General features: G+C 31.7%; 1 protein-coding gene across 1 annotated transcript; it reads right to left on the reverse strand.

The window, feature by feature from the left end:
* Window positions 1–2,340: 2,340 nt before the first annotated feature.
* LOC129953225 (uncharacterized) lies at window positions 2,341–22,347 on the reverse strand. The gene is made up of 13 exons (XM_056066176.1): window positions 22,332–22,347; window positions 17,492–17,994; window positions 16,309–16,509; window positions 10,206–16,176; window positions 9,892–10,142; window positions 9,694–9,823; window positions 7,903–8,423; window positions 7,464–7,844; window positions 7,115–7,401; window positions 6,702–6,752; window positions 6,541–6,643; window positions 5,601–5,678; window positions 2,341–2,726 (listed from the first exon to the last, which is right to left on the reverse strand). Exons 1-13 carry the CDS (start codon window positions 22,345–22,347, stop codon window positions 2,694–2,696), a joined length of 8,526 nt encoding a protein of 2,841 aa, XP_055922151.1. The 3' UTR covers window positions 2,341–2,693.
* Window positions 22,348–22,512: the final 165 nt, after the last annotated feature.

A 22,512-nucleotide genomic window follows, 5' to 3' on the forward strand; every position in this document is an offset into this window, starting at 1 on the left:
TTCTAGATTATATTTGTTTTGTATTATGTCGCGAGTAATGTTAATCTGTGCAAACGGATCGCACTCGTCACAGAAAAAGTAAAAAGATTTCCTTTCCTTGAAAAGCTTAATAGTACTATAAGGGGCGTCAATACATTTCATGTGAATTATTGAATTATTATTGAATCAATCAAGTAGTCCGTAGTTCGATGGCATATGGTGCAAGAAGACATTAAGATGAGTGTATGTAGCGACGACGTTGCTGGAGGATTGCGAATGGTTCGTGTATTTTCTGTCGGTTTGGATAATGAATTTGAATTGTACTCCTCAAAGTATGCAACGATAGTTAATATAACACGTAAAACAGAATTTAGTGAATTTAAAGATCACGAAAGAGTTTTGACGAATGCTGTGATCAATCTAAAAGGTATAAGAGGGACGAAATTAGAAATATATTTCCTCAAGAAGAGATAAACTATGCAGCAACATCAGAGTTTTATTTATTTATTAGATATTATAATTATTATTATTTATTAGATATTATAATTATTATTATTTATTTAATTTTATAATATACATAGTTAATAATTTTATTCAAAATAAAATCTTAAGATTTTACTGAAATTTTTTAAATTTAAATATAACATCGAAACCCTCAATTTTTATAAAAATGTCAACAACTTTTTTTCTAATAATTTTTTCTTGACCAAATTTTGACCAAGCATGTATAATATTAGCATTGGTTAGTGCGTTGGACTGTCATGCGAGAGGTCTTGGGTTCGATCCCTGCCTATGCCACCTAAAGTCTTTTTCACGGGTACTGCCTCATGCGTGGAATTGACAAATTCTCCAAGAGTAATTCTTGTCATGAAAAATGCTTTTCAAATTAGCCGTTCAGATTCGGCTTAAAACTGTAGGTCCCTTTCATCCCTGGCAACAGTACTCGCACACAGGAATGGCTGAGAGTTGTCAGTCACTAGGCCCAAGTTCTCAAACGGACTGTTGTGCCACCCAAATTATTTATTTTATGAATAATATTAATTTTAACATTATGTCACATTTCATTTAAATTCATTTAATAGTTCTGATTAAACATACTTTTTTCCGCTCTCCCATACATCAAAACCTTGAAATTTTAGAAAAATGTCAATTACTTTGTTTCTAATTACTTTTTTCAACCAAATTTTTACCAAATATGTATAAGACTAATCTAAACATGTTTGCCAAATTTCATTTAAATCCCTTAAACCTTTCAAATTAAATAGACTTTTTTCGAAATAATGTCCAAGAGTTGCAAGATTTATAAAAAGTGTCCAAATCGAATTATTTTTGAAAAAAAGTGTCCTGGTGTCCAAACGCTAAAAAAGTTTCAAAATGATACTTAAGTTTCCTCAAAGGTTATCCTGAACAAAAGCTCCTGTTGTGACAAGCTCAATGGTGCTTTTAAGTAAGGCTCGTCTTTTGTTATTACCTTGTTAATGTATGGGTGTATAAAGTCACCTACAAGAAGAGTAGGTACTGTCATCCAAACCAACGATGTTCATGAGGTCGAGGTGATCAATCGCAACAAAGAATTCAACAAAAACTGAAGCGGCTTTTTGGAAGTATGAAGACACTTGAAACAAAAAAATCCTTTCAATTTAGCTAAATTTTAAATTAAATAATTTCAATTTACTGGTTAAAAGGGAATGTGATAGAAATTTATATAAACTAATTCTAATAGCTATTAAGACCCCTCTTTCCATTCTTTAAAATTGCCATTAAATTTCTGTTAAACATTTTTATTTACAAGTCAAAATCTTTTAAAAACGAGCCAAAAACAGTTTCTAATTTTTGGTTTTCATTAATTACAATTATTAATACAATTATGGAAACAACTTAGTGACCAGATTCACTTTTTTTCTTGCGGCATATAGGAAATATATGGCAAGTTTTGCATTCGTAAAAAATATCGAAGTCGAAAAAAGTTGGTCCCCCGATACCATCCGTTTGTCTGTCTGTCTGCCCTGGCCCTGCAGCCCAAAGCATTGGGGAGTTGACTTCAAATTTGAAGTTTAAGGTTTTATGCTGATTCGAGTAAAATTAAAAATTCTATATTTACGAAACTAGTTAAAAAAAACGCAAGCCTTTTTAATAATTACTTGTATGGTTTATTTTCGTCGACTGCATCGTGTATTTTTGCTATTCCAAACAAGCTTCTTTTTCGGTTTGCTCCCAGCTTCCTCTTGACGAACGTTTTACGCACCTCCGCTACAACCTGCATAGCCAACATCTCTAGGAATTTTAATGTATGAATTATAAAAATATGCTCTTTGAAGCAGTTTGGTGATACCAACAAAATATGCATATTAAAAATTTTTCTTTCTTAAATATTTATTAAAATTTTTTGTTAATTTGTCTTATTGATTTAGTATAAATTAATAACAAAATACAAATAATAAGTACACTTTTAATACAACAGATAAGGATAAGTAACTAAAAAGCTAAACATTTATTTACTAATATTACGAATATAATAATAAATAGCACAGTTAAAAAAGACTTTAAAAACTAAAATAAATAGCAATAATGTGACATTTTATCTGTAACTTTAAAATATTTTTTTCTTAATGATAAAGATTAGCCATTAAAATTGGTGTATAAGTATTTTCGTGCAAAACCACGACTAAGTAATACAATTGGCACTCTTTCCTTGGTGTAAGTATAAATTGTTTTTATAACGAATCAAATCCTGATACATCACTATCCTGTAGGAGACAAAAAATAATTAATAGTAAGTTTTTTTGGCAGTTGCTTCATTATAATTATTTATTTAATATATGTATATTTAAGTAGTTCTGAGATTGTTATAAACTATGGGGCCTATCATGCTAGTATGCGATCGGAGCGGAATTTCTCCAAATTGCAAGAAATTCGAGAAATATCACTTTAATTTGTCCCCTTTCAACCGTTGCACGTTGGTTGAACAACTTTTTTAGTGGTGTAACCGATTTATGAGAAATGTATATCAATCAAATTTAAAATTAAAAAAAAATGGGCTGCATAATTTTGTCGTTATTTTACACTTTCGTTTGAAGCTCACTATTTAATGGAGTTTTTTTTTGTTTTAAAGGAGTTTGTAAAATATGATAAAATTCTGGCAACAGTTTACTTTTTCAAAAAAAAAATTAAAGCAAATGCTTTTATTATTAGTTTTTTTGAGGTGATCTGTAGTGTGTAGGACTATCATGCCAGAGGTCTTGGATTCAATCCTTGCCTGCACATAGGACTCAAACGTTATTCTTCAATACATTCAATTATTTTGGGAGTAATATAATTTCTTGGTTTAAAAATATTCGAGATGAGAAAATTTGTATCAGTTTTTTTTTATTTATAAAAAAATGTTAATTGATTCTTTTTAAATTACACTGCTTCAGTATTTAGTATGAAATTGAGATATTTAGGATCAACGAAAATTTTCACTTTTTAAACACACTTAGATTTGTTTGTGAATCCCTTCTGCATCTTTCGGTGTTATTATCTGTAAAATAAAGTAAGTACCTAAATTCGACATCTCTAATAGTTCTTGAGATATAGACGACGAATATTGGTTTTGAAAAATATATGCACACTTACACACAGACATCTCTCTAAAAATGTTTGATTTAGATTCTAGGGGCATTAAAACTTCAAGATTTTAAATTCGACGAATTTGACCGATTACAATAATTTCCCATTTGAAGTTAATAACTCAATTGTCATGGTGGTAGCACTACATTGCTCCCTTTTGCAAAATTATTCGTACGTGATTTATTCTTTAAATACATTTGTGTATTTTGCTGTTTAAATAATAAATAATTTTTACAACACGTAGTAAGTAAGTCTTATACATTTTGTGATACTTTTGTTTGGCATGGTATAAAAACATCTTAATATTCCAGGTAACACTATGCACAATGTAATTCGTAGCGAGCATTCAATTTCATGTGTTTGTTTTTGAATTTACAAATGGTTCTTCTTATTTTAAGTATTTCTTTTAGCCAATTACAATCGTTTAGGTTCTTACACTATTTAGTTTCCAATTATTTTTATAAGTTTAGTTTCAGGGCACTAAGTAGACCATCTCCCATATATTTTTACCTATTCTCCTTTCAGTAACAACTTTTAATTTGAGCTAAAAAAAACTAGACAACAACGTAATAATATCTACGGTTTAAAATATAATAATTTTATAATATCATTTATAACCCTTTTTTATTTGTATAATAATGGAGTCTATGTGATTACCGAGAAAGAAAACTGAGCGGTTAAAGAGATAAAGTTAAGGATAGTGAACTCTAGAAAAGATAAAAAATAAATGATCTTATGTCTGCCACTTCTAATCCATTAACATTTTTCGCCGACGACAGTACCCTCAGCTTTTCATACTCGTTTATAGATTCACATCCTTGTCCTTCGGATGTGGAACTTCAACGGCAGCGTATGATAAGCTCATTAAATTCTGATCTTGACAGCATTGTACAATGGGGAATCAAAAACCGTGTAGAATTTAATGCTTCGAAAACTCAATGCTGTCTCCTGTCGTTAAAGCGTAACATACCCCCGATGCCACTATCTATGAGTGGCACTTGCATCCAGGAAACTAATCAACTGTCAGTACTTGGTATGTGTATCACAGATCACCTTTTATGGAACGATCATATATTTGATATTGCCAAAAATGCTGCCAGGTGCTTAGGATTTCTCCGACGGTGCAAGAAATTTTTCACCCCTTCTGATCTGGCTGTAATTTACAAAGCCTTCATCCGTCCAAAGCTTGAATATAATTCGCATATCTGGGCAGGTGCCCCCAAAACAAGTTTAAATCTCTTGGATAGAATACAAAAAAGGGCTTTAAAAATGATAGGCGATAGAACTATAATTGAAACTTTTACATCGCTAGATCACCGCCGCAATGTTTCATGCCTTTCGTTGTTTTATCGATATTTTTACAAACAATGTTCTGTTGAACTAGCCAGTTGCATTCCACCCCTTAAACAATTCAGCCGTAATACTCGCACTTCCAGGAATGCTCATCAGTTTACCCTTGAGCTCAATTTCGGGCGTACTGTCAAGTATAGAGATTCTTTCTTAAATCGCACATCGAGAATGTGGAATGCTTTAGCCAACTCTGTTTTTCCCTCCCATTTTGATGTTCAGAACTTTAAGACCAATGTGCACCGGTATCTCCTTTGTAATCCTTCCCTATTTTCCTAATGCTCGCACTGTGTTTAAATATAAACATATAAAGGGTACTAATAACCCCTTGAGTGCCTGCATATTATAAAAAAAAAAAAAAAAAAAAAAAAAAATGTGCATCTGTAATAATACTTAATGCAGGACCTAGCGAATACAATCATTGAGAGATTTGCTTCACAAGATGACAACAAAATTAATTAAAACTTAGGTGGTTATTTTTTCGTTCCCACTTCCTTTTCGTATATAATGGTTTATATGGGTTTGGAACAACTGAACTTAAACTGCCTTTAACTCTGTTAAATTTGTATCAATTCTTGTTTTTTTAACCTAAACAAAAAATGTATGCTAATTACTAATAGCGTGTAAAATTATCTGTCTTGTGAGAAAAAATAGTAAGATCTTACCCTATCTGGCTTATATAGATGCGTATGCGGTAATAAACAAGTGGACCCTACATCCCGTTCAGCCATAGTATTTGCCTCCTGAAAAAAATAACAAAACATTAGGTATAACATTCAATTAATTGAATTTTTTTAGTTATGTGCCATGGACAAGATCTTTCAAACTATAAATGCCAAAATGGGTAAACTCAAAAAAAGTCGTCGAAGGAAGAAGAATTTGTATTAAACTAATAAGATCCCATTCAGCAAATATGAAAATCGGTTGCGTTTCAACTTTTATTTTACGATTTTTTTAAAATTAAAATGGAATTGATATAGTTTTTACTCTTTAAAGCTGATTTTTTTTGCGTCAGGTATTTTTCATGATTTTTTTCTTAAATGCGAATAACTTCATGTTTTATTAAAAACAAAATGATAGTTTTTTTTAATGCTCGCTAACATTTTTTTCATTTTTAAGTTTTTTCAGAAACTATGAACCGACTGTCTTAAGAATATTTAGTGATCAAAAATGCGAATGTTTTTAAATTTGGTTTAAAAAAAAAATTATTTTTTTCGAAAATCGATACCTTAAAAATGGGTCATCATATTTTTAAAATTGAAATGTAAAGCGTATATTAATTAGTTCCAAATAACTGCATACCAAAAATATTTTTAAATTTAAACTGAAATATTATATACACAAAAAATTAATTTAGAAAAAAAACTGCTCTTACGATTTTGAAACATTTTTGAGAAAATAAATGGTGCTTACATTTTTGAAAAATTTTTGCAGGTACATTTTCAAACTTTAAATTACAGGAAATATTTTTAAACAGACTTTTTATTTACATGAGCAAGTTGATAAGATCCATTCTTGCATTTTATTTTTAAACAGACTTTTTATTTACATGAGCATTCTAGATTGATGTTCTATAAATACTCACTAAAAGGATAAAAAACTTACATCATTGCCATTACTTTGTGATAATTGCCTCTCATAAACACAACGAACTGATTTACTTGGTGCCTGAATTGTGGTCTCGTTAAAGCATCTTGTTTCAGGCGCTCTATACAAAAAAATCAACAATACAAATTTTTCAAAATATCATCTTTGTTTTAACTCACAGTTTTTTTTGTTGAATTATATCAATCCAAAAATCCATTGAATCAGTAAGTCTATATTAAATAAAAATACAAAAAAGTTTAAAAGAGCTAAAGTTATGTTTACTACATTTAAATTCAAATCTGTACGCAGGCTGTTAGAAAAAGAAAATTTGTAATTTTAAGGCATTTTCAAATTAGTATGGACTTATATTTATTTTAAACTTAATTTTCTAACATAAATTTTTATTTTAAAATCCAATTTCAAGCAATTCAAACCCCTTGATAACTTTTATCATGCTGAACATCGCAAGTTTTCAAACATTTTAGAAAAGTAAGTAAAAATATAATATTTATACACATAAATTAAGGTGGTTCAATAACTAAATGAAACAAAATTTTGAAACATTTTCTATGGCAATACTAATATAACTTACTTTTCCTCGTCCCTATAGTTGTTATACTTTAATACTGCTTCAGCCGAATTGAGTGATTGAATACAACCCCTATTGACGTGAGGTAAAAGATTTATTGTCGAGTCACCCAATGATTGTTGTTGTTGGCGATTAATTAAATTTCCAACAGTTGCAGAGACTTCAAAACCAGCAGAAACCAGGGCACCTGTTGATTTTGTTACAACAGATCCTTGATGGTTTATCCCACTTCCAACGACAATTCCAGAATTTATAGTAGCATTGCGGTTTAATGTGTTATTACTAGAAATCTAAAGTTAAACAAATTTGATTACTAATTATTATAAAGATAAGAATCTTTATAAGTCATTACTTTATCATTCCTACACTGGAATGTCGAGGTGTTTAAAGTTGAACCAGAAGTATCTGGTGAGACGTTTTTCAACTGAACTTCATTGGTTAGTGTTTTAAGATCTATACCTTCGGTAGGAGGGTTAGGAGTGTGACCCAAGACGGAATGATGATATTTAGCTCTAGGAATCATAACAGTTAAAGAACGATCACTTTGTTCCGGAAAATTGTGACGCTGATGTTCAATTTCCGAAAAGGGTGAAATGAAAAGTGGAGATGATGGATGGCCGCGCTGATTGATTATCTTGGTTGGCTTTTGATTTTTACTCTGATGCATATAGTTATGTTGTGTTTGATTTATATGATTGCTACTTCTCAAAATGCTGTTTTTTTCAACATCCCTCTGTGCAATAAATTGAATAAAAATACTAATAATATAAGAAAGAAGTAAAACGAAGTACCTTCAGGACGTACGGCAACGAATTTTGACTGCCTTCACTACTTGAATCCTTAATCATTGCCCGTTTATCGATGGTCATGGTTTTCGATGAACTTGAGATTTTCGGAGCTATTATTTGCATTCCCGACATAAACGATTGCATGTTATGGTTATCTCGGCGTCTAGTACAAGTTATTAGAATACAAAGCAGTAATAATATAAAAAGTATCGTTCCAATTGTAATTAACGCAATAAAGACAATTTTCAAATTCAGCTGGCACGATGCACCCGTATACCATGTGAAGCACTCGCACACCGTTCCAACATTCTGGTTTGTTTTGTTGCTTTGTACACATTTGCCATGGAAGTAACATTTTTCGCAACCAATTATTTCGGTGGAACAAATTCGACCTGGATAAATTGAGTTCTCCGACAAATCGACAAATCCATCCTGACAGCTGCAAGTATATGTGCCTTGTAGGTTGAAACATTTTGAATTAACGGAACAATCATGAAATTGGTTATGAGCACACTCGTTGAAATCTACATTTTTGTAAAAAGAACGTTAGGGTAAATTATTTTAATAGTTTGCACATGTTTTGAAAAAGTAAAGTAACAGATCTAATAAGAATAAGGAGTATTAATTACATCTATGTATCACATAGAAAATATCTTCACCTTTATTTAGAAATATCTTAACTTGTTTCTGGTGAAGTTATTTTCTGTTAAAGGTGGAAATAAGAAAATATGAAGCCATTCCCCATAAAACGGGAATGGCTTCATATTGCTTTTTAACAGTTGCAGATAGTAATTAAGTATTGTAACTTAGTTTCCCAAGTTTGCGCATCACACCATTCCCTTATAATCTCCCCTTATCCCATTTCAATTCACAAAGTCATCATTTCATTTTGATTTGATTGACCATCACCCGACCCACTTTTAATTCCCTATTTATCATTTCCTTTCAATAATCTACAAAAATTTCATTCAACCCTAAAGTCGTAAACCACGACATATCGCAACCCCACAGCTGACGCCAGTCCCCACGCCCACAGGTCCGTAAAGCTGGAAACACCACAATCGAATGTCGAAATGATTTACATTGATGTTTTTTCAAACTTATTTTAATTTGGTATCACGTCACGTATAATGTTAAATATAGTTCAAGTCGCTAGCGTTATATTTTCGGTTAACCAAAATGTTTACTTTTTTAAGCATCTTTGGTAAGAAAACACTTAATATTTTGAGATTCCTTTCTGCGTTATTATCTGTATAACAAACGTACGAACGTACGAACACACGCACACATAGACATACGAGTACGACATACACGATTCCTCAATCTATTCTTGGTATCAGCGTAACTGCACTATTTTTACAAAAAAGGAGAAACCATACAAATTGAAGGAATATTTTCAATATGTAGGTACACAAATTTGATTAATGGTTAAAAATGTGAGCAAATTGAATGATAACGACAAAATATGGGAGTTGGGCGTACAACCAATATTATTGAAAAAGGCACCAAATAAAAACTTATTTTATATTACATAACTTCACGACCTTCTCGCCGGAAATCAAAGATATGGCCCTTTGAACGATTGTGATTATAAAGCCAAATACTCTCCTCTCATTGCAATGGGCAGACATTCATTATTTATGTAGATACTTCGGTATCTCCTTTCGAGCCCTATATGCCTTTCCAAATTTATTGCACTGTGTGTAATCATTATAAGGGTATTCATACCCTTTTAATGCTAGCGCACGTGTGAATATTTGTATGTAAAAATTGTACTATATTTAATTTCATTACCTGTTACTTGCAGCAAATTTACACCATCTTTTGTGGTAAATATTTCTGTTCCTCCTAAATTGAAATTGTTTTGTCGCAGATACTTTTTAAAAACGTCTACAAGTCGTTTTTCATCACTATTGTCTGATAGCTGCGGAAGGGAAACCAATATTAAGGTGATTGACGAGAATTTGTTTGTCACATGACAACTATTTTTACCTGAATAAGAAATGTTCCCAAAATTCCGCTATTAGATCCAGGTACATTGTTAAAATCGAAAGATGTCACATGAACGCCGTGATAAACGTCACGCAGATCCGATTGCATGATCATTCGATCGACAGCATTACGAGTAATATCTGCAAGCTGTTTAAAATAATCTGAGTCCCGGATATGGTATTGATCGTTAAAATGCAGAACTTGACTGTTTATCCTGTAAATCGGAATCTCGAGAGTATAAGTATACGTAGCTGCAAAGGAGATAGAGTTGAGACATTAAAATGTATAGTTTGAAAATAATAGACTTAACTAACGCCTGCATGGTCGATCAGGGAATATACGACCGAATCCAGGACGGCACAGGCATTGCATTCGGTTATCAATTTTTTGACATAGTTCGTTGCGTGATGGTTTGCACGTTGGCTGGCAATAAGTGCTAGGTGTAAGTACTTCATTGTCGTTATTGTTAGATTTTGGAGGTGTTGCAATTAGAACTCCACCAAGGAGCACATGATTGACTTCATTTTCTTCTGCCTCTTCGTCTCTCGTTGGCAAATAATCAAATGTTATATTATAATCGTAGTCCAGTTCAATAGAGCTTGGAACTTCGGGAATCCCTATAATTTCCTCTCGTTTATTTGCATCGAAGGAGTTTATATTTTGTGGTAGGTCTTTGAACGACGGATTAATGCTAATAATTTCACCTTGACTATTTTTGTCTGACATAACCACAAAAATACTGTTATTTTCGGGTTCTAGATTTTTAATATCATTTTTCATCTTCGGTTTTGGCTCAAAAGTTTTTGTAGTAGTCGTAATTGAAGAAGATTGCGACATGTCAATAGCTGGAACTGCTGACGATCCTATGTTCGATCCGTCAAATTCACTGCTTGTTAGCAAAACATTGTTAAAAACATTAATTGTTGGTTCAACCTTGCCATTGGTTCGGAACGGATGATGATTTTTGTGGTAGTCTTCATAATGTAAAGTTTGTGTAACAGTTGTAATCTGACTTTCTAAAATTCTTGTTGGCTGCAATAGAGTGTGAGTTTCGGTGACAGTATCAACCAAAGTTGATGTTTTAGTTTCGGTAAGTGTTAGGGTTAAGGTTTGTGTTATTGGGACTCCATGACTTGTTGGGATACTAAGTTTGGTTGTAGTCACAGTTAAATAGTGCGGCCATTTTATAAATTTAGTTGAAAAAATATCGGGATTTTTTCTCCTTGTCCCCACTTGTGTTTGAATATTAAAATCATTCAGATAAGACCCAAACTCAGCATTGGAGGATTCGTGTTGTTGCTTCAATTTTGACTGTTGATTTACTATTGCACTTGATTTCTTACTAGTTAGTACTAAAGTTTTGTTTATTCTATTTTCCTTAAAACGACTATCTGTAATTTGTGGCTGTCTTAAGTTGTGTTCCTCTGACTCTTCTATGAAGAATTGCTCTGGAGTTTCTTTATTCGTTAATAACGGGGAAGTATCTTTGCTTGAATTAGATGTTTTGAAGTACGAAGTCGATTTTTGTAAGATCTTCTCACCTTCTTCGCCAGTTGGTGATATCGTTTTAAATGTCTCTTCTTCATCAAACAATAGGGTTGGAAATGTAGAATAAGATAAGGGAACAGAGTAAGGAGAAAGAGTGGAAGAAGAAGATGAAGAATTAATGGTGGGAAAAACAATGGAAATCGCCGTTTCAGTTTTGGAGTCTGGAATAATTGATTTCACTGTCGTTGCTGATGTTGAAGAGCTTTTATTGATAACGTGAGCCCCATTTGGTTTTCTTGTTGTTTCTGTTGTGTTAATTGAGTTTGTACTAAGTTTTGACTTTGGCTTAAGTTTTGTTTGTAATTTTGAGCTATCGGATTCATATTTTACCAATGTCGATGTATTTTTTGGTCCAACGTCTTTTTTAATAGAGTTTGTAGCCGTCGTTTTGATCGTCGTCATGTCGAATTGTTTTAATACTGCTGGATTTTGGTTCACTTTTTCTTTGAAACCAGAATATTCCTTAAAATTATAAGATGACGCTGGCGGCCTTGATGATGCAGTTTTAGTTGGTAACTGTAGTGGCATTGATAATTTTGATGATGGCAGAGGAGGTGGTGGATTTAGACCCATAACTTTTTCAGTTTGGGGTTTGATTGATGACGTGTCTGCTGAAGGGGGCTGCATATCAGTAGATAGTTCATGTATCATCTGATATCTAGTTTTTGTACTTTTAAGAGTGGGTATTCGATATATCGTCATTGGATTTGTTGACGAATATAAATTTTGCTTTTCTTTACTGATTTTTATAGTTGGTTGGCTTTCGGTGTTTATGAATTTATAATTATGGGGATTAACACTTTCATGGAAATCGAAAATCTCTGTAGATTCTATATGGTGATTATGTGATATATTGTCTTTGCCATTAACTTTACTGTAATTGTTGAGGACTTCCATCTGGTTAAGACTTAATATTTGTGTCAAGGGTAAGTCAGAAGTTGTTGTTGAGTGGACGTATTTGTCAGTTATTTGAGGTTTCGTAGTTATTTGAGTGTATTTAGGATTGAAAGGAGCTTCTGTTTGATGAAAATTGTTGATATTTTTGTTTTGTTGCTGTGATGAATCATTCTTGATTGGTTGCTCAAATCCCTTGTGTAGTTGATCATGAGCTTGATGAAGTTTAAATCCCTCGCCATTTTTAAGAACCTCCCTTGAAATATTAGTACTTCCTTTTAAGGGTATCGGTTTCTTAATTATTTTACTTGTAGCGGGAACAAACGGTTTTCCTAGTGATAAAGGCTTGAAAAAGGTCGTAAAATTTTCCACTGATGAGATGATATTATTTGTAGTTGTTGGCAATGACTTGTTGAAGTGTGTTTGTTTTTGTGCCTGATTATTTGGTTGAGATATTGGTAAAGAAGATGATGTCATTTCCAAAATTAAATCATCCTCATTGGTGTCATAATTGACAGGTTTTAAAACTTCTTTGGGTTTATTTACTGGTACTGCAATATTTAAAGACGACGAAGACTTTTGATCTTCCAAGCGATTAGATTCATCCGTTGGATAGTTAAGATTGTGGTTGCTATTTTTTGATTGTGATATTTTTGAAGAATTATGTAAAAGCGGCTCGAGAGACACTTGATCGCCGATCGGGGCTGACGGCTTTCGTCTCTGAGAATAATTTTCTTGTTTGTTCCAAACAGATTGAAGTTCCTGAATTGGTGCTGGAGTGACTTTTGCAAATATATTAAGGGTTTCCTTTTGATATTTTAACGGTTCTATCAATTGAATTGGTCGTTGGCTAGTTAATTTTGGCAAGGAATTCAAAGAATTGTTATTATCTCTTATGGGTATCACATGTGTATATGGATGATAGTTTGTTTTTAGATGGTCGAAACTAGATGAGTTTGGTTTGTTTTTTGAATTGTTCGTGTCTTGATAATATTTACTTTCTAATGGCTTTAAATTCTCATGAAAAGGACGTTGATATGGCTGTTGGTGAACATTATTGTAGTACAACGATTGTGTTTCAGTTGTTGATTTTTCTATACCAAGCTTGACGTTGTCAACGTTTGCTTTGCTCACAAACTGCACGGATGATATGTTTTGAGTTATGAAATTTTGTGGGGTCAAATTTACTTGAATTTGGTTATCACTAAGAGGAATTTTAACATGTGGCATTTTGAACGGTACAAACTGTTCCTTTTCCTGAAAATATCCACGCACTGGGCTAGATGTATGTGGAAATTCAGCATCTTTGTTGAAAGTTATTGGTGGGACATTAATATCAACGTTATGGTTTAGAACATTCATATCAAGATTAATTTGCTGATTGGATGAAATTGGTTTGTGAGGCTGATTTGCTGATGATAATAGAGATGATGCTAATGCAACACTACCAGTCATAAAAGCATCCGAATAAGTAGTTGGTTCGTCATAATATTGTCCGTTCTTATGCAGCTCTACTGAGCTCTCCACCACCAATATTGATGCAGAGTCATCACTTGGAATAATAATGTTTGTGATCTTGGAGGGCTGTATATCGACCAACATTGGCTTCTCAGAGTTAATGATATTTTTTAAAAACTTCTTATAGGTTCCATTGAAATTTTTGTTTTGGTTATTAATGTTAGTTTCAGAAGCCGGAAGATTGGTGCTAAAGACTTCAGGAATGCGCTTTATTTCAAGGACTTCATTCTTCGTAAGATTTGATAAATTTGCTACTTGATGATCGTTGTTGTTGTCACGTCTAGGTAAATATTGTTGATCGTTTTCCAATAAAGTATAAGGAATGTAGGTTGGTTTGAGGCGTTGGGCATTGGATGGCCATTGGGCGTGATTTCTCTGTGGTAGATGTGGCATATGAATGGGCGGTTTTTGAGCATAATCCTGAAAGGGATGATGCATGTGACTTGTAGCATAATGTGCTCTATAATAAGGATTCTTGGAAACATGTGGTGGAATATGTTTTTGTTGATGGACAGTTGAGTGTTGTTTTACTGAAGGTGGCTTGAGAATTCTGTCAAAATTTAGAGGAGACTCCGGTAAAGGCTTAGGACCTTGACCTGCTTTAACATGCTGATATTGAAATTGGTAGGAGTATGGTGTTATGTGAGATAACGACGGTGGTAAAGGTAATGGATTGACATTTTTATTGACATGTTTATTACCGTATGGCACGTGCGGTTTAATACCATTGGGTTTGCCAACTATAACATCTGAATTAGCAGTTATCACCTCCCCTGGGCTAATCGGTATACCACCATTAAGCAATGGAGTTTCGTAGTTAGATTTGCCTATATTCAAACTGGTACCAGCACCGCTTTCTAATATATTGTGGTTTAATTTACTGTCATACCAACCATTTGATTCAGGAGAAAGTGTATCAAGGTTCTGATGAGCATAATTTAGTTTCTTTTCAGGGTTCAAGTATGAATGTTTATAGGGTGATATCTTAACAGGTATATAAATGGGTCTCTCATGAGAATGGTCAACAGCAATACTATTATTAATGTAGGCTGCCATATTTTTGGTAACTTGTTTCCTTTCCAAACCCAAAGTTGAAGAATTTGTTTTTATATCATAATTTGCGTTCGGGCTGGTACCAAAATTGTTCAAATTATTTTGAATGAGACCAGCCATAGCATTAAAAACCGGACCTAAAGCTTGGAGACTATGCAAGTTAAACGATCCAATTATTTTATTCATTGATGGAATATCAGGTGTTGCACTCACAGTCTTTGTGTTGTTTTGAGTAATTGGACCTGTGTCCACCTCAGCAGCTGCAAGATATTGGTCGGTAAAGAGTTCTTCGTTCTCTGAACTCGATACATCCGAATCAAATATTTCATTTGAATTTTCAAATGGTAACTGTGTACCAGACGATAACGAATTCAATTCCACATTAATACCATTTGCATAAACTTTAGTAGCTTGGTTCTTATTGTATGAAAGTGAAGGATGTATCATGTTCATTGCAGTTATTTCAAGAGACTGGCCTCCAGTGAGAGTGATCATAGTAACGAAACTGTTTTGATTCTGCGGATTCTTCAGTTGAGTCTGGAATGCTGATAGAAGATCAGTGTTGATTATAACGCTTGGAATTGATTCTGTAATGACATTTTCGATAATTCTCGTGTGGAAACTTACAACTGTTGATGAATCAATATTTCCAGTAGTATTACTATTCATTAGTGTAGTAAAGTAGGTAAAAGTCGTAAGATAAGTTTTTGTTGCATATATATAAATATCGGTTTTAAGGGATCCAAGAAGTTCCAAGGTCAATGAAGTAGGCGGAATAGATACTGATGATATTCTGTTATTTTTTAACTCTAGATTTTGTTTTTTGACCTTGTCATCATTGGTGTGAAATTCATATGTGTGAAGTAATTGATTGTTGGACAGAAGTGAATTTTCAACATCATCTGTAGTGTTTTTGGCAGTCGTGTCATCAATATCAAAGGCTACATAAGACGTTATGATTGAAGAACCTTGTAGTGGTTGGAAGGATTCTGTTACAATGACTTGTGTCAGAATATTCGAAGTACTGACAACCTTTTCTAAATTGGATTCTTTCAAAGTCTTAGTAAAGCTTATTTTGCTATAATATGTATTTGTCTCAAACACTGGAGTTGCTTCTCCAGACGGCTGAAGAAACGAAATGTAATCATCTGGACCAGTGATTGTGTTTGTAAGGATGTGTTTTGATGAAACCACAATTGAATGTTCACCTTTAAGTATTGTATTAAAGTATGTGTATGTTGTGTGAAAAACTCCTACAGCTAGTTCTGGAGTCTATATATTTTTGGGGAAAAAAAAATTAAATATTGTTTTCATCTCCATACAGAATTATGGTTGAGATTCTTAAAAGAATCATTACCAAAAAGCAAGTTCAACCAATATGAAAAACAAATATATTGTACTCACTCTAGATAAGGTAATTCCTAGAGTTTCTGTTGGTTTAATTTTAAGATAGTTCCTCTCTTCGGTTGCTGTATTTGACACCACTTTCTCTTGGCTTTCCACGGTTGTTTTATCATCTTGAAGATACGTTGTCCGATATGTGTATGTTGTGAGGCATGTTTTAGTAATAAATTGTTTTGAATCTATTGGTATTGTAAATTTTTCCTAAAGTGAAATAATGTATTATAAACAATCAATTGAATGTAAAATTAAAATAAATAATTGATTTGTTTCTTTTTTATAAATAAGCTTTGTAAATGAACAAAAAATAAATTAGTAAAAGTAGATAAATCTTCGCCTGAGAGATTATCATATTGAAATGTTTCCTTTCTGTTAACTGTTTTTTTGTGTATGCCATAAAATGTATTATAGAATTTTGAATATTTGTTTTGTGAAAATAGTTTTGTTCCACGGGAAAGAAAATAAAAAAAAAAAAACCTATGCATACGTCCTTTCTCTATACCTACATATATTATTGCACAAAATTAGTGAATGTTTAAGAAGGTAGTGAAATTGTCTATCTTTTTACCTGTGTTTATTTGAAAATATGATAAATTATCGGTCACCAAGACTATTTGAAACACTAATTGGGAAGAATATTTCGAAATTGCTTTGTTCCATATCTAATTTTTGGTTTTAGATTGTATATTATTTTATGCTTGTTAACAATTTGACAAAACACTCTAAAAATTGGTATGCGTAGTTATCATGCGACGAACTTTAAACTAAGAAAAACAAATGTTTTCTAGGATAATTTGTTAGCACTATTCAAGGAAGCTTTTATAAAATAGTTTCATTTTTCGAAAAGTTTTGTTTTTACGGGTACTGGCTCTTGCGAGGGTTTGAAATATTTTCCAAGAGTACTTCTTGTCATGATAAGTGCTTTCTCAAACTACCATTTTCCCTTTTAGCTGTAGCTTCACTCGCACATAGGAAGGGTTGAGAGTTGTAAGTCTCAACCGACTGTTGTGCCACCTAATTTCGTTATTAATAAAATTTGTCTGGGTTTCTGAATTTTCAAATTCTGTTAATTTGTTCAAACAGTTACAAGAAATCGTAATAAAAGTACGTGTTAAATTAATATAACAAGAAATTAATAAATATAAATAATACTAAAAGAGAAACATAAGCGTTTACAAAAAATTACCTGAGAATTCGATGGCATAACCAATATCATCTGATCTTGTAACGTACTAGGTGCAAGAGTCAATGGTCTACTCGACATACTTGGAGGTATTTTGGAGACATTTCGTTTCGCTGACACTTTTCCGTTTTTGTCACCAGCTATGATAACTTCAACACCATTCGCCATTACACGTGTAGCTAGATTGTGTCTTGCCTTATCGTTACCAATCAAAGTATTTGCTTCTTTACTATCAATGTCAACATCATCCCTTTCATCGTCATTCGCAACAGCATCAGCATTACCATCACTAGCAAAGTAATCTTGATCTTTCAAGTTAAGGAGTGGCCTAATGTCAAACGATTCAAGTTGAAAAAATCGACCATTGTTGATTGAAGTGCATTCGTCAGGGGATTTGCTACTAATTTTCAAAAATTGTGTTCTTGCTGTTTCATTGTTGTTGTCAAGTATTGAATTGTGTATATTTTGGTCTTGAAGTTGATGATTGTTTGTGTATATAACGGGTTCTGTGTATACACGTATTACATATATTGTGAATTAGGTAAGCACATTCTGTTCTTAAGTTAAAGATACAATTTTCCATAAAGTAAAGTAAATGTTAATGTTAATATAATTTTAATTTAAAGTTTTTACATTCTTTAACCCAAGACCTTACAAGCAAACCCTTTTATTTCCTCAAGCTATCATAAAAAGTTTGTTATAATTTTATTACATTTTAAAATCGTGTATCTATATTTTTGTACAAAGTGATCCCAATTTATATGTTGCAACTGTAAATGCAAACATAAAATCAAAAGCCTAATTTCTTAAGCACTCGAAAAATTAAAAAGAGAATTTAAAATTGATTAGAGTGCAGTTTAACAACATTTAAAAAAAAAAAAAAAAAAACAAATTATTCAATTATACATTTTGTGCGATACAAATATAATAATATCTCAACTATTACACTCACCTAAGTTCTTTTCATGCTCTAAAATAACATAAGGCTGCTTACATACATAAGGCCCAACTAAGTTAAATACTCTAATAACTTCAACAGCTTCCAATGATCTGTTGGACGATAGCGTTCGAAGCTGTTGAAGTTGAACAGTTTACAATTGCTCCATGTTTAAATTTTCAATTTCAATATATTAATTGTGTATATGCATTAATTGTAGGTGATTTTCGCATATATCGTGTTGTACACTTAAAATCCTTACCTTTTTTGCTTTTTTAAATGACATCCGCTATTATGTAGCAAAATGTTATGACAAAATATCCTCGTAATGTATTTATGTATCATCAGTTGTATTAATAAACGCTGCATAAAAACACACTGGTGCAGAATTAGTAAAATGTTAAAGTAATTTTTAACAATTTACTAAGCTTAAAAGATGTTTTACCTTATTTTAAAGGATTTGATCTTTCTCTTAACAATAACCTAAAGTTTAAATCACAGAATGGCTACTTTAATTATTAGCATTTTGCTTAAACCATATAACATATGTACAATTATTTTTATATGTGAAGTATATTGAAAGGTCCAGCCAAGTGTTGGGCATTCCAAAAGTCTATTTATGCGTATTTGCTTTGTTTATTTTTACGGACTGTCACTTTTTACTTTAAGGCATTTTTAAGAAAGGTTTACAATTTGGAATACCTTAGTAAATTGTTTAATATTTAGCAAATTTCTAACTAGATAATTAATAAATCATTAAAATTTTTGTGCCATGCCTCTAAGAGCCAAAAAGTTATTTTACATTGAATAGCAGCATTTTTAGTTCAACACCGAGCACCGTTTAAAAATGTTCTATAATTTTCTCTAAAGAAGGCTGACAAAATTTAAATAATATAATGTGTATTGTGTATCTTAACCTTTTATTTACATATTTCAAGGTAAAGAGACAAGTTTAGTTATAAAATTAATTTAGTACACTTGTCCAGCAAGGCATGGTCTAACTATTCACTTCGGACGACTTGCTACATATGAAAGCATTCCAAGATTCCTGCAGTTTTCTAAATATGCCACATTTAAGAGCTTAAATACAATAGTATACTGAGTTTTTGGGTACATTTCACTTAGAAATGTAAGAAATTGTGTAAGCAGCTTTTTTCCCAAAATAATATATTCTGTTTTTTTGGGCATCTCTATAAATTTTAAGGACGCTAAAAAAATAAAGATGCAGAAACCCACAAAATGAGAAAGGAAAATAAAAAAGGAAGAATTTTCTAGCTTTTCTGACGTATTTTTTGGGACTCAATTTTATGTAGTCTGTTATTACTATCGTTATCAGTCTGTTAACTCGTTGATTGGAAACAAATTACCTTTTGAAAATATTTATACCTTAAAGGAGTCAACAGAGAGAGAAAAACGTTCGGTTCTTTAATTTAGGAAAATAAGTGCATTAAAGTAGAAAGTTTCCCTAAAAATTAAATAAAAACATATTAATGTAAGCAAATGAATTGGGAAGAAGAAGAAGTTGTGGCACTCACAAATTACATGTTGCAGAATCTCTTTTCGCTTCAGTTCTCGAGAGATAGAGATACAAAGCTTTTATGTTGATTTAATAGATATGAATTCCAATTAGCCATTAGATCAGCTACAGTGTCACTTTCGCTGTGTTTGAGATATTTATATGCTTGACATTTGTGTTTAAATGTGAGTCCTAGAACAACCGAAGCGAAATCACTTCGAAAGTAGATTTCTTTTTTTTTTTAAGATCTTAATGACTGAAACATAAACATGCTTCAGCTTCGTCTGCGTTACGTTGGTCCTTCTTCGAGGTTGCTTTGAATGACACTTAATATCAAATTGGCGGTCTCTTATTCAATTTTACTTCTTAAGAACCTGCATATTTGCTCTTTCTCCCAGAAAAGATCTTAGAAAAATAATTGAAGGCATTACTGAAGATTTTTCCAAATTTAATTCTTCAGAACCTGAATGTTTGCTCCTTTTCTCAGAAAAGATCTTTGAAAAATAATTTAAGGGATTGCTAAAGACTGTATAAGATTTGTGGCTAATATGACCCCTCCTGGATGGAATAGGGCTTTATTTGTAGATTTGGAGTTTTGGTTCAATCCTCAGCAAAAAAGTTTAAAGCAGTAAAAAAACTCATTTTCACTTATAAAAAGAGGCTGGGATGCGACCCACACTGATAACTTCCCATCCCGTCTGTCGATTTGTCTTGCTTAAAAGTTTGTCTTTATGTACTCGTATCAATTTTTACCAAATTTGGGTACTCTTTTTGTAGATTTTATTTTTTATATGAAAAAACGGACTGTTGGATTTTTATATAAAAATTACTGAATATCGAAAACAATATTTTCTGTGAAATAAAATAAATTTCAAGCCAATATTTTTAAGTTTTGAAAAGCTATTTGAGTCGAAAGTAAATTTTTACGAAGTTTTAGTATTGTTTTTATTTTAGAGTTTTATTTTTTGTAAAAAAAACTGTCAATTCGATTTTTTTTTTAAATTTTACCAACAATATTTCTTATGAGATAAAATTACTTTAAAACCAATACTTAAAATTTTTAAAGAAATATTTGAGTCAAAAATCAATTTTTACCAACTTTTATACATTTTTTTTAGGTTTTTATTTTTTGTAAAAAAACTGTCAATTCGATTTTTTTCAAACTTTAACTGAATGTTGACAACAAGATTTTTTGAAAGATAAAAGTAAATAAAAGCCAATATCTCAAAGTTTTGAAAAGATATTTGAGTCGAAAATAAATTTTTACCAACTTTTATAATTTTTTTTTTAGGTTTTTATTTTTTGTAAAAAAAACTGTCAATTCGATTTTTTTCAAACTTTAACTGAATGTTGACAACAAGATTTTTTGAAAGATAAAAGTAAATAAAAGCCAATATCTCAAAGTTTTGAAAAGATATTTGAGTCGAAAATAAATTTTTACCAACTTTTATAAATTTTTTTTTTAGGTTTTTATTTTTTGTAAAAAAACTGTTAATTCGATTTTTTTCAAAATTTGTCAGAATGTTGAAAACAATATTTCTTATAAGATTAAATAAGTTTGAAGCCTAAATTTAATGTTTTTGAAAAGATATTTGAATCGATATTCAATTTTTACGAACTTTGAGTAATGTTTTTTTTAGATTTTTATTTTTTATAAAAAAAACTGTCAATTAGATTTTTCTCAAAATTTTATCAGATGTCAAAAACATTATCCTTCGTTGCACAAAATTGTTTTAGAGATGAAATCATATTTCAGTCGTAAAATTTTGGAGGTGACAAATTTTTTTTTTCAGTTTTATTGATTTAAAAAAAAACCGTTATATTGATTTTTTTCAAAAAATATACCTGTTTGGTATCACGTTACAATCTATTATATAAAATTTAATTCAAGTCTCTAGCGTTTTTGGTTCGTAAGATATTTAGGGTTAACCAAAATTTTCACCTTTTTTTCAAACTGCTATGGTAAAAAAACCACCCACGCAATTTTCTTGAGAGCCCTTTCTGCATCTTTCTGCCTTTTTATCTGTATAACAAAATTTATTTGAAGTCGATATCTCTTCTGGTTCTTGAGCTATGGACGACGAAAAAAACGTCGCGAACGTACGGACGTACGGACGTACGGACGTACAAACGTACGTACACACGCACGCACAGACATCTTTCTAAAAATCTTTTATTTCGACTCTAGGGACCTTGAAACGTCGAGAAATGTCAAAATTTTCAATTTGACAAATCGGACCCATTACAATAACTTCCTATGGGAAGTTAAAAATAAAAAAATTATATTCAAGGGAAAAATCCCCCAGAGAGGTGGAGGGGGGGGGGGTTCATGGCCTCTACGATCTCAACCCCTTGATCCGGTATTGGAGCTTACGTTAAAAGTACCTTACCCAGCACAAAAGGCATTGTTCCTTTGATGGATGCATTTACAGGTTGCTTAAAGCCTAAATATAGCAGTTTTATTTCAGTTTCAATTTTTTAATCGATGCAAAAATTTTAATTAATTTATTGAAATAACATTTAAATTTCAAAAAGATTGATTACGCTGAGCATTAGAGGTGAGTAGTTTGA

The sequence above is a fragment of the Eupeodes corollae genome, chromosome X (genome assembly GCF_945859685.1).
Source record: "Eupeodes corollae chromosome X, idEupCoro1.1, whole genome shotgun sequence".
Taxonomy (NCBI): Eukaryota; Metazoa; Arthropoda; class Insecta; order Diptera; family Syrphidae; genus Eupeodes; species Eupeodes corollae.